Below are 11794 nucleotides of genomic sequence, written 5' to 3'. Positions count from 1 at the left end.
TGTAAAAAAATGATTACATATCCATACGCAACTACCCTGCCACCATTTCAAAGTTCCATTTCATCTTCATCGCTACCACAGACTCGTAAATGTCACTACAACCATCCTACTGTGATGGGGGGCAGCATATCATAAAGTACAAAATGTACTTCATACATGTATTTTGCCATCCCTACTGTTAAAAAAGCCATTTTTTTTGTGAAACGCCAAGCGCAACCAGCTTGTTATATTTTAATTAAATAAAAACGAAAATAAAGTTCTGAAAACATAGATTATACGCTTAAAATTGTGAAAGGTATATTGGTGAACAATTTGGTGATTTTCCAAATGGAATAAAGTGATTGTTTTTCAGATATTTTACAGACACGCTGCCTCCATGGAATAAAAACACTGGTTGATAGACGCAGCAACATGTAACTCGCTACTTGTAACTCAACATCATCATTAATGCCAAAAATTATATTAAATGTAATGTGATAGTGGTATAAATGTTATATTTTTAAGAATTTGTAAATGTTTAATCAAATTAATAAATATCTAAACAAACGTGTTTTACTCGACCACAATGATTCTTTTACCACTATCTTAAAATGTGCTTTTTCTGATTGTTTGGAGGGTCTCTTATTGGCGTCGTTCTAAATTGATCTATAAAGGTACCTAATAATTGCACTCATGCGAAACCGTTTTGTAGTAACTTGGCGTGGTACAACTTCTCAATAGTGACGGCGCTTTTCCGACGAGTTTTTGATATCGTATATGATTGTTTTCAACGTACTGGGGATTCTCAGAAGCGCCCCCAAATTCAAAAAATGTTGGCAGGGTAGTGGCTCGATTGTTTACACACACACACGGACACATGATAATTGATTTGAAAAAGAAGAAGCATGACCACAATTTTGCAAATAACTTTGGATTAAAAATAAAAATAAATTTACAATGCTGTATTTTATTTTTTGGAACAAAGCAATTAATTCTGGTGATTTCATTCGTTGCTACCACGTACTATTCACGTTGGTTGAAGTGCTAATGCTTGTTTTCCAACATCAATTGCAGTGCCTCCTTTTGTTTACAGTTTGTTTTGTGTTAACTATCCCGATGCCCAGTACAAAAGAAACGATTGTAAAATGTAATTCACCAAATAAAGGTTTTATGTTATTAACATTTGTGTTTAAATTCCATGTTATATACATTATTTATATTTCCATATAGAAGGGAGCGGCTAGATGGTGGTTGCTAGTCCCACAAATGGAAAAAATTTCGCTAGTTTTTCGCATTTTTTTGGTCTTTTATGGAGTTTCAACGCGAACAGAGTACCAACCGAACAGTGTACCGGCCTTAAGGTGGGTATTAAGTTCGAGTTTAGCCGCTAAAATCGTAATTTTTTCACGATTACTTTTCTTTAATAATCCATTTTAAGGAATACAAACTTTGTGAAAATTTGCTTTGGGATATTCCCCATCAAGTTATAATGAAATCTGCAACAAATATGTATAATTTTATGACTTTTTTTTTACTGATTTAGTTTTCACTTTAAAGGTGGGTATTAAGTTCGAGTTTTTTCACTAAAGTGAAAACTAAATCAATACAAAAAGGAATAAAATTATACATATTTGTTGCAGATTTTACTATAACTTGATGGGGAATAGCCCAAAGCAAGTTTTCACAAAGTTTGTATTCCTTAAAAAGTATTATTAAAGAAAAGTAATCGTGAAAAAATGGCGATTTTAGCGGCTAAACTCGAACTTAATACTCACCTTAAGGTGGGTATTAAGTTCGAGTTTAGCCGCTAAAAACGTCATTTTTTCACGATTACTTTTCTTTAATAATCCATTTTAAGGAATACAAACTTTGTGAAAATTTGCTTTGTGCTTTTCCCCATCAAGTTATAATAAAATTTGCAACAAATATGGATAATTTCATGCATTTTTCTTACTGATTTAGTTTTCACTTTAGCGATTTTAGCGGCTAAACTCGAACTTAATACTCACCTTTAAGGTGAGTATTAAGTTCGAGTTTAGGCGCTAAAGTGAAAACTAAATCAGTAAAAAAAGGCATACAATTATACATATTGGTTGCAAATTTTATTATAACTTGATGGCGAATAGCCCAAAGCAAATTTTCACAAAGTTTGTATTCCTTAAAATGGATTATTAAAGAAAAGTAATCGTGAAAAAATGACAATTTTAGCGGCTAAACTCGAACTTAATACCCACCTTTAGTGAAAATTAGCGGCTAAACTCGAACTTAATACTCACCTTTATCGCTAACACAGACTCGTAAATGACACTACAACAATCGCCAACTGTGATGGGGGAGGCGTATCAAAATGTAAAAAGTGTACGTGAAAGTATTTTGCCATCACTATTGTTATAAGACCCATTTTATATTTTGTGAAACGCCAAGCGCATCTAGCTTACTATAATTTATTTAAATAAAAAGGAAAATGAAGTGCTGAAAAAATTGTGAAAGGTATACCCTGCCAATATTTTTGAATTTGACGGTGCTTCTGAGAATCCCCACCACGTCGAAAACAATCGTATACGACATCCAAAACTCGTCGGAAAAGCGCCGTCACTATTGAGAAGTTGTACCACTCCAAGTCACTACAAAAAAGTATCGCATGAGTGCAATTATTAGGTGCCTTTTTTAATAAATTTAGAACGACGACAATAAAGGCCGACACACAATAAACACGCCGCTTAATTCTTCGCTAAATTCTTTGCTTTGAAAAAAGTTGAAGCACACGTAATTATATGAGCCTGCACACAATAAATATAAGCTTGGCGCCGAAGCTTCAAAAAGTTTAAATTATTTTAACTTTTTGGACTTTGGTAGACACATTAAAAATATTTGTTGCTTCCAGGTTTGTAATTGAAAATACAAATTTGTTTATGAAGCGAGCATTGCGCTTTCTATGTGTGTTGGAAAAAATAAAGCCTCTTTAAAGCATAAAAAAAAGCTAAAGCATACGCCAGCTTTTTTCATTTATTTAATTACCACTCCAGAGGTTGATCTACCAGTTTTCATACATCCGCCGAAATCAGCATCACTGAAACATTCCAGCTTTGGATTGTTTTTGGCGTCATATGCGATACCGTAGCTCAACGTACCAGCGATATATCTAAAAACTCTTTTCACACGCATTACATCTTCAGAGGATGGGTTTTCCAAAGTTCTTGATAAAAATCCGATGCTGTATGCCAAGTCAGGTCTACTACCCAGCATTAAGTACATAAGACCACCAACAGCTTGTCTATATGGAAATTTAGATTCACGTACTTTTTCTTCCCCTGCTTTTGAAATTTCAGAACTTTTAACCATTGGTGTTGTAACACTTTTACAATCTTGAAAATTGAATCTTTCTAACAGTCTTTTCGCATAAGCTTCTTGAGTTATCGTTATCTTTTCTTTAGTTCTTTTAATCTCAAGTCCCAAAAAGTAGTTTGCTTCTTTGCAAACAATTTTGAATTCTCTTTTCAATTCATTTAAGAATATATTCAGATCTTTCGAGTCAGTACCCTGCCAGCATTTCAAAGTTCCATTTCAACCTCATCGTTACCACAGACTCGTAAATGTCACTTCAACCATCATGAAAAGGTACATCAAAAAGTACATGCAAGTAATTTGCCATCCCTACTGTTAAAAAAGCCATTTTTTTGTGAAACGCCAAGCGCAACCAGCTTGTTATATTTTAATTAAATAAAAACGAAAATAAAGTTCTGAAAACATAGATTATACGCTTAAAATTGTGAAAGGTATATTGGTGAACAATTTGGTGATTTTCCAAATGGAATAAAGTGATTGTTTTTCAGATATTTTACAGACACGCTGCCTCCATGGAATAAAAACACTGGTTGATAGACGCAGCAACAAGTAACTCGCTACTTGCAACTCAACATCATCGTTAATGCCAAAAATTATGTTAAATGTAATGTGATAGTGGTATAAATGTTATATTTTTAAGAATTTATAAATGTTTAATCAAATTAATAAATATCTAAACAAACGTGTTTTACTCGACCACAATGATTCTTTTACAACTATCTTAAAATGCACTTTTTCTGATTGTTTGGAGGGTCCCTTATTGGCGTCGTTCTAAATTGATCTATAAAGGCACCTAATAATTACACTCATGCGAAACATTTTTGTAGTAACTTGGCGTGGTACAACTTCTCAATAGTGACGGCGCTTTTCCGACGAGTTTTTGATGTCGTATATGATTGTTTTCGACGTAGTGGGGATTCTCAAAAGAGTCCCCAAATTCAAAAAATGTTGGCAGGGTAGCAGCTACCAGTCCATCATCTACATACAGAACAAGTATAACTTTCTTCCCGTTTTTCTCGCGAATATACAAACAAGGATCTGACTCACATGCTTTAAAACCGAGTTTTACGAGATAATTTCCAAATTTGCGATTGCAACATCTAGGTGCCTGTTTCAATCCATAGAGGCTTCGCTTAAGTTTGCACACTCGATTACTTTCGTCTTCATATCCTTCTGGCTGTCTCATATAGATGGTTTCTTCTAATTCTCCGTATAAAAATGCAGTTGAGACATCAAACTGCGAGAGATGCATGTTCTGCGTTGCAGCTATACTTAAAATAGCTCTTATGGTTCCAATTTTTGCCACTGGACTAAACGTTTCATCATAGGCACCCTTAGGGAGATTTTCTAAAACCCATGTTTTATTATCTTGAAGAGATTGAATTTCAGAGTCCATTGCATATTTCCATTGCGCACTTTGCTTGCTGTTTATTGCTTCAGAAAATGTAAGAGGAGTTTCTACATTACTTTCTATTTTTTTGAGAAATCATAACGAAATCTGCATATTTTGAGTTCGATATTATTGTTCGATCTCTTAGACGTTTCAAAATATGTTCTTCATCATCAGAATAGTCCTTAGGATCTCTATTCCTTTTGTTAGATTCGCGCTTTCGTCCATCGCGTTCGGAATTTTGTAGTTCTTTATATATACCCTGCCAACATTTTTTGAATTTGGGGGCGCTTCTGAGAATCACCACTACGTCGAAAACAGTCGTATACGATATCAAAAACTCCTCGGAAAAGCGCCGTCACTATTGAGAAGTTGTACCACGCCAAGTTACTATAAAAAAGTATCGCATGAGTGCAATTATTAGGTGCCCTTCTGGATACATTTAGAAGGACGCCAATAAGAGCCCCTTCAAATAATCAGACAAAGTGCATTTTAAGATAGTTGTAAAAGAATATTGTGGTCAAGTAATACACTATTGTTTAGATGTTTATTAATTTTATTAAACATTTATAAAATCTCATAAATATAACATTTATACGACTATCACATCACATTTAACATATTTTTATGCATTAATAAAAGATTGATGTTGAGTTACAAGTTGCAAGTTACATGTTGTATATCAGCCAGTGCTTTTATTCCCAATGGAGGCAGCGTGCCTGGGAAAGTATTTAAAAAACTATCACTTTATTCCATTTGGAAAGTCAAAAATTGTTCACCAATATACCTTTTACAATTTTAAGCGAAATAACTATGTTTTCAGCACTTCATTATCGTTTTTATTTAAATAAATTATAAGAAGCTAGTTATGCTTGGTGTTTCACAAAATATAAAATGGCTCTTGTAACAATAGTGATGGCAACATACTTTCATGCGAATAGTGATGGCAAAATACTATCACAGTGTGCGATTGTTGCAGTGTCACTAACGAGTCTGTGGTAGCGATGAGGATGAAATGGAACTTTGAAATGCTGGCAGGGTAGGATCATCTTGGTTATATATAGGATCATCTTCTTCATCTTCTGTATGATTCTCACCTAAGGTATCTTCAATACAACGTTCTTCTCTTTGAATTTCCTCTATGATGCGATTACGATCAATATTTCCAAATTCTTGTGCCGACTCTTCATTTTCTATAAGTCTTTCTTCTAAAGTATCTTCATTTTCTATATTACCATTCTCGGATCTTATGTTAATAAGATTTTCTTTTATTTGTGTGTTCCCAGTGCCATCTTGATTTTTCTCAGTTTCGTTTTCCCAATTGGATAAACTTTCATTAAATTTTACATCTCTTGATAATATGTTTTTAGTTTTTTACGTATATGCGATAACGCTCATCTTCATCATATCCAACTAAGTAACCTTTCACTACCTTACAATCCATTTTACTCCTTCTTTGATTAGGAATATGTACAAAACATTCACATCCTATAATCCTTAAATGTTTGATTCTTGGTTTCTTATTTAAGGCCGGTACTATGTTCATTCTTGCGAAAAATTTTTATAGAAACCATTATTTCGCACATAGAAAGCGGCGTTTTTTTAGGTAGCTTGGAGCGCTATTTTACAGGGAGCGATATTGGATTAAGTTGGTGGTTGTTGCTTGTTTTTACAAAATAACATTTTATTTTTCCTTGGGCAATTGATCTGCTATTCCTTTGATCCTTTGTATAGTTTCGGAACAAAAATATGGTCCGTGTTTGATTTATAAACCCGCACAAATAGTTTTTAATAAATAAATTATTTCTTAATTCACATTGCAAATGGCGCCGTGCTATAAACGTCAGTTTTTCAACACGAAAAAACAAAGTATCACAAATGGAAAAAATTTCGCAAATGTTTCGCATTTTTTGGTTTTGTATGGAGTTTCAACGCGAAAACCGAATAGAGTACCGGCCTTTAACCACAATTCGTAAGGACTTTTACCATCCACTGAGGATTTTCCAGTACGATTTAAAATATAAATAGATAAATTTCTACCACAGTCCGATTTTCTCGTTCACTTCCCCCATTTTGTTGTGGAGTGTATGGTGCCGTGAGTCTGTGCATAACACCATATTGATCCAATATACTCCGAATATCATGATTGTCGAATTCTCCACCGTTGTCAGTAAGAAACTCTTTAATGGGGTGTCCTTGGGTCTTTGCTATGTTAAGAACTATCTTAAGTGTATCCTTCACTTCTGATTTGTGTTTTAGTAGGTAACCGAAACGATATTTTGTAAATGCATCTTTATATATTACCAAATATTTCTTTTTGCCAAATGATTCCACAAAAGGCCTACATACATCAGCTGACATCAACTCACCAGGTGTTGTTGCTTCAGCCCTTCTTCCAAAAGGTAATCTATGTGCCTTGCCAAAAATGCATGGCTCACATAAATGGTTGTCCATTTTCACTTCGATCTTTAGTTCGGATTTCATTAACTTTTGTACATGCCGCTTATCCAGATGTCCCCAACGTTGGTGATATAGCTGCAATAAAGAGTCATCAGCATCTGTACTATTGACTTCATTATCTTTATTTTCACATATTGCTTTAATATTTGCTTTGTATAAGGAGCCTCCAATTTCTCTGACACCATTCAGTAAGACTTTCTTGTTTACCAAAAAACTGCATTTCGTTGGAGTGGGCATAAACTCGCTGTTTCTTCGTTTGTCATGCGCGGCTAGTACTGAAAATAAATTTCGAGAAATATTGGGTACGTACCAGACATCTTCTAAATCTATTGTCATATTTCTGTTGTTGCTATAGGACTGTACAACGATAGTTCCTTTACCAACTGCCTCCAAAACTTCTTTTCCTGCTGCTCTTATAAAACATGGATTCTTGAACTTGTCAATATTCTTGAAAAATGTTGGGTTGTTACAGACATGACGCGTGGCACCATTATCTATCCACCAATCATCTGTACTATCACCATGAACCGCATTAACTTCATCACAAAGTATTTGCAAAGTATCGTGCACCATTGATTTAGCTTCCCCATTTCTTGATTTTTCACGTAACCATTTGCGACAATCACGAACCCAGTGACCTTTCTTTTTGCAATAGTTACACGTATCCGATTTCTTGGTTGAATTACAAGAGTCTTCTGGCTTCTTGAACTTTGAATATCTTGCTACTAAAGCTTCTTCACTCACCTTCTTTTCTTCGTGTTTTCCAAAATTACGTTGGAACATACATAGTTGTGTAGTAATTTCATCAACGGATTTTTCTTCATTCGTTGACATCATCCAGCTGGATTTAAATGTTTCGAATTAGCTGGACAAAATTTGCAAAATTTTACATATAAGGAGCAAATCTGGCAAAACATTTTGTTCTCTAGCCCTCAAGCCGTTATTCAGCTCCATCCATAATGTCTTCAACTTTGCAATATGCGTTGAAACATCCTGGCTTGGGTTCCAATTAAATTGGAAAAAATCTATGCAAATTTTAAATACCTGATCTTTGGATTGAGCTTCAAACTGTAGCTTCAACGCATCCCAAGTGTCAGCTGCAGATTCTTGATCCATAATTTTCTCATAAATCTCATCACTTACTGCACTCAACAATAACGATTTTGCGTAGCTATTAGCTTTTCTATACGTATCCGATGCGGATTTAAAAATTCTTTTCTGCTCCGCTGTTGCATCCTCTGCCAACGGCATAGGCTTCAATAACTTTCGATCTATTACATCTAAAGGCCGGTACTATGTTCATTCTTGCGAAAAATTTTTATGGAAACCATTATTTCGCACATAGAAAGCGGCGTTTTTTTAGGTAGCTTGGAGCGCTATTTTACAGGGAGCGATATTGGATTAAGTTGGTGGTTGTTGCTTGTTTTTACAAAATAACATTTTATTTTTCCTTGGGCAATTGATCTGCTATTCCTTTGATCCCTTGTATAGTTTCGGAACAAAAATATGGTCCGTGTTTGATTTATAAACCCGCACAAATAGTTTTTAATAAATAAATTATTTCTTAATTCACATTGCAAATGGCGCCGTGCTATAAACGTCAGTTTTTCAACACGAAAAAACAAAGTATCACAAATGGAAAAAATTTCGCAAATTTTTCGCATTTTTTGGTTTTGTATGGAGTTTCAACGCGAAAACCGAACAGAGTACCGGCCTTAAAGCTCCTTCGTGGTAGTCGAGAATATCTCGAATTTTTCTTTTCCACATCGGCCAGTCCGCTTCCTTTTGTAACGGCTTTAAGGTCTTTGAAAAATCCATGGCAGCTTGTAATGCACCTCAATATATATCCGTTTTTCTTGATAAAACAAAGTATAACATGGAGTTGTATTTCCGTAATAAACAAGCAACCAACATCTAGCCGCTCGCTACTATATTGTAGAACATAAATAAAGGTGTGTACTATGCTCGGGTTTTTCACAAAAAACTCTAAATTAAAAGTACAAATATATTTATGAAGATGATTATATTTTGATCAAGTCTTGCCAAATAATGGATGGAAAAGATCCGAGGAATTGATTGCAAATAATTTTATATTTCTAAATTAATTAAATAAAAAAATAACCGTGAAAACAAGCTGGTTTTCAGCTCGAAAACTGAACAAATGTTAACAAACTAAAAGCTTTATTTGGTGAATTATATTTTACAATTGTTTCATTTGTACTGGGCATCAAAACAAAATGTTATTATTCAACCGTCGAACTGAATGGACGTGTTTTCTAGTAGAGGAGTATTTCATCGTAATAAGAACTTATTACGAATTTCACGTGTGGTGGAAATAATAAACCACCATGCAGCGAAATTCAAAGTCATCCACTGGGTTGCTAACTTCAGGGCCCAGTGGACGGGTAACGACTGAACTTATAAATTTTGCCAAAAGGAGGCAATCCCTCTCGAAAGAGATTCAAGGAACGAAAAAATGCTTTGTTTATCCTAAAGAAATTAGGATCAGTCGACCCAAGCACGTTGTCGACTAAGAAAATCGATTCCTTAAAATGGGCTCAAGGAATTCTTGAAGATGGAAAAAGGGAACGATCACCAGGTGAGCTGCCATCCTCTAAACGGGATCAAAGATCGTTTCCCTCATGCGCTTTACAGACTATCAGTTATTCCGGACGGAATGTCGGTGTTTGTAAAGAATCTTACAGTGTGTCGGATCGATACGACTTGTCGGCGATGACTAAATAATCGGTAAATGTGTTATCGATCCCATAAACATGCAACAGTATCGATTATGCCTTCGGACTTAACTTATAATGTGCACAATATATGGGATATGTTCGACACGAGCTCTGTCGTCCGGAATAACTGATAGTCTGTAAATCGCATCAGTTGCAAAAGACAGCTTTGTGATGGCTATCATTAATAAAGGAGCATTGGACGGTATGATTCCAAGGCAAAAATGGGGGGGGAAGTTGAGAACGCGATGTCTGGTGTCTACTCAGAGGTGCGAAAAAAGTTTCCCGGACCAAGTCCTCGACGGCAAGATGCTGGATGGTATCAAGGACGATATAAGTTAATAGCTTTTGCAGACCAGAGGTCTATGGATTGCTTTAAAGCTGCATTGGTGCTAATTGGTGAAGTTTGGGAATGAGCCGCTTTGGAGTTAAGGCCTGGTTATGCATCTAAAAATGTAGCGTAGCCGTAGCGTAACGGCAACGTATGATTTTTTGGCCATTAGCCTAATTGAAAAAACGTAGCTATTGATCAGATAGCTTATAAACAAACTATCAAAAAGAGGCGCAAAAGGTTAGATACCTGTTTTTCAAAAAAAGTAATTTGATTGATACAATTTTATTGGAAACAAATGGTTTATTCTTTTTATTGCGTTAATTCATTCTTATTTGTCTATACATGTAGATATAAGTAAGAAATTGAAAAAAAATATCACTGAAGATTTCAGACTTAATAAAGCGAACATAGCTTTATACTACTTTGTACATTGGATTCACAAAACTAAATCACATAACGAAACATACTTTAAAGTATGAAAAATGATATTAGTTAGTTAGGAGTTCGACAAATGTTGCTGGAGTAACGTATCCTGCATAATAAAAAACAAAAATACACCTTATAGTGTACGGTTTCTTAAAAATTACATATACTTACGGTCGTGGTGCAATATGGGGTCCAATAAATTCCATGGCATCCATTAAATGCCACTGTGTTTTTCGAACGGCGCCACTGCCAGATGGAATATTCGATTGGCGCTTTTCCCTGGAAGGCTTGTCCACCTCTTTATGCAAACGTCCTCTGCAACACATACCATAGCTTAAAGACAAATGGTGCAAATGAAAAAAATTCTTACCAGGAAGTTGCATGTCTTCCGCAATTCTTTTCCAGGCAGTTGCTTTTTTTCGGGAAGTCGGTATTCTGCACAGAATTTATTATAAATACATTCATGCGATTGCACGCATAATATTACTTCTCTTCATCCATTTTAAACGAACACAGCCCAGTTTTATGTTTTAATTAACTTTATTTTCACTAAATAACTTTTTCCCTCTTCTTTCAATTGATGACGCTAGTTTTTTTTCGATCAGCTGATATGACAACGACACGCCAACTTTTGTTTTTTCTGAATCATACGACACGTCTACGTTGTGGAAAAGTTGGGTAATCGTTTGTACGGGTGTCGTACAATAATAGCAAAAACAAACCGCTGACACGCCACGCTACGCTTACGTTCCGTTTTTGGATGCATAACCAGGCCTTTAGTCGATAAAAAAGACATACCGGCTAAACCTAGAGCACATGCATGGATACCGGCAAACCCTCATGATCCTGTGTCAATACTTGAGAGAATAAAAGAATGTAACCCAGATCTTCCAAGCGCCGACATGCGGTGTTTATATTAAACATAGAATCGTTGCCACATCTAGGCCAGACCCAAGGACGTGTACCCTGCCAACATTTTTTGAATTTGGGGGCGCTTCTGAGAATCCCCAGTACGTCGAGAACAATCATATACGATATCAAAAACTCGTCGGAAAAGCGCCGTCACTATTGAGAAGTTGTACCACGCCGAGTTACTACAAAAAGGTTTCGCATGAGTGCACTTAT

General features: G+C 35.3%; 1 protein-coding gene and 2 long non-coding RNA genes across 3 annotated transcripts; 1 reads left to right on the top strand and 2 right to left on the bottom strand.

Moving 5' to 3' along the window:
* Positions 1 to 90: 90 nt before the first annotated feature.
* Positions 91 to 566, top strand: LOC142241791 (uncharacterized). The gene is made up of 2 exons (XR_012723810.1): positions 91 to 295; positions 353 to 566. It is a non-coding gene; the product is annotated as an uncharacterized LOC142241791 (long non-coding RNA).
* Positions 567 to 2985: 2419 nt separating this feature from the next.
* LOC142239738 (uncharacterized) lies at positions 2986 to 3321 on the bottom strand. Its single transcript, XM_075311517.1, has one exon. The coding sequence runs from the start codon at positions 3319 to 3321 to the stop codon at positions 2986 to 2988; it is 336 nt and encodes a 111-aa protein (XP_075167632.1).
* Positions 3322 to 5249: 1928 nt separating this feature from the next.
* Positions 5250 to 5740, bottom strand: LOC142237417 (uncharacterized). Its single transcript, XR_012722482.1, has 2 exons — positions 5502 to 5740; positions 5250 to 5433 (listed from the first exon to the last, which is right to left on the bottom strand). It is a non-coding gene; the product is annotated as an uncharacterized LOC142237417 (long non-coding RNA).
* Positions 5741 to 11794: the final 6054 nt, after the last annotated feature.

The sequence above is a fragment of the Haematobia irritans genome, chromosome 5, assembly GCF_050003625.1.
Source record: "Haematobia irritans isolate KBUSLIRL chromosome 5, ASM5000362v1, whole genome shotgun sequence".
Taxonomy (NCBI): Eukaryota; Metazoa; Arthropoda; class Insecta; order Diptera; family Muscidae; genus Haematobia; species Haematobia irritans.
This window is presented reverse-complemented; position numbering and strand designations above follow the sequence as displayed.

Bases quoted from the DNA above. Each gene is read 5' to 3' on its own strand.
- LOC142239738 (XM_075311517.1), bottom strand. From the start codon at position 3,321: ATGGTTAAAAGTTCTGAAATTTCAAAAGCAGGGGAAGAAAAAGTACGT.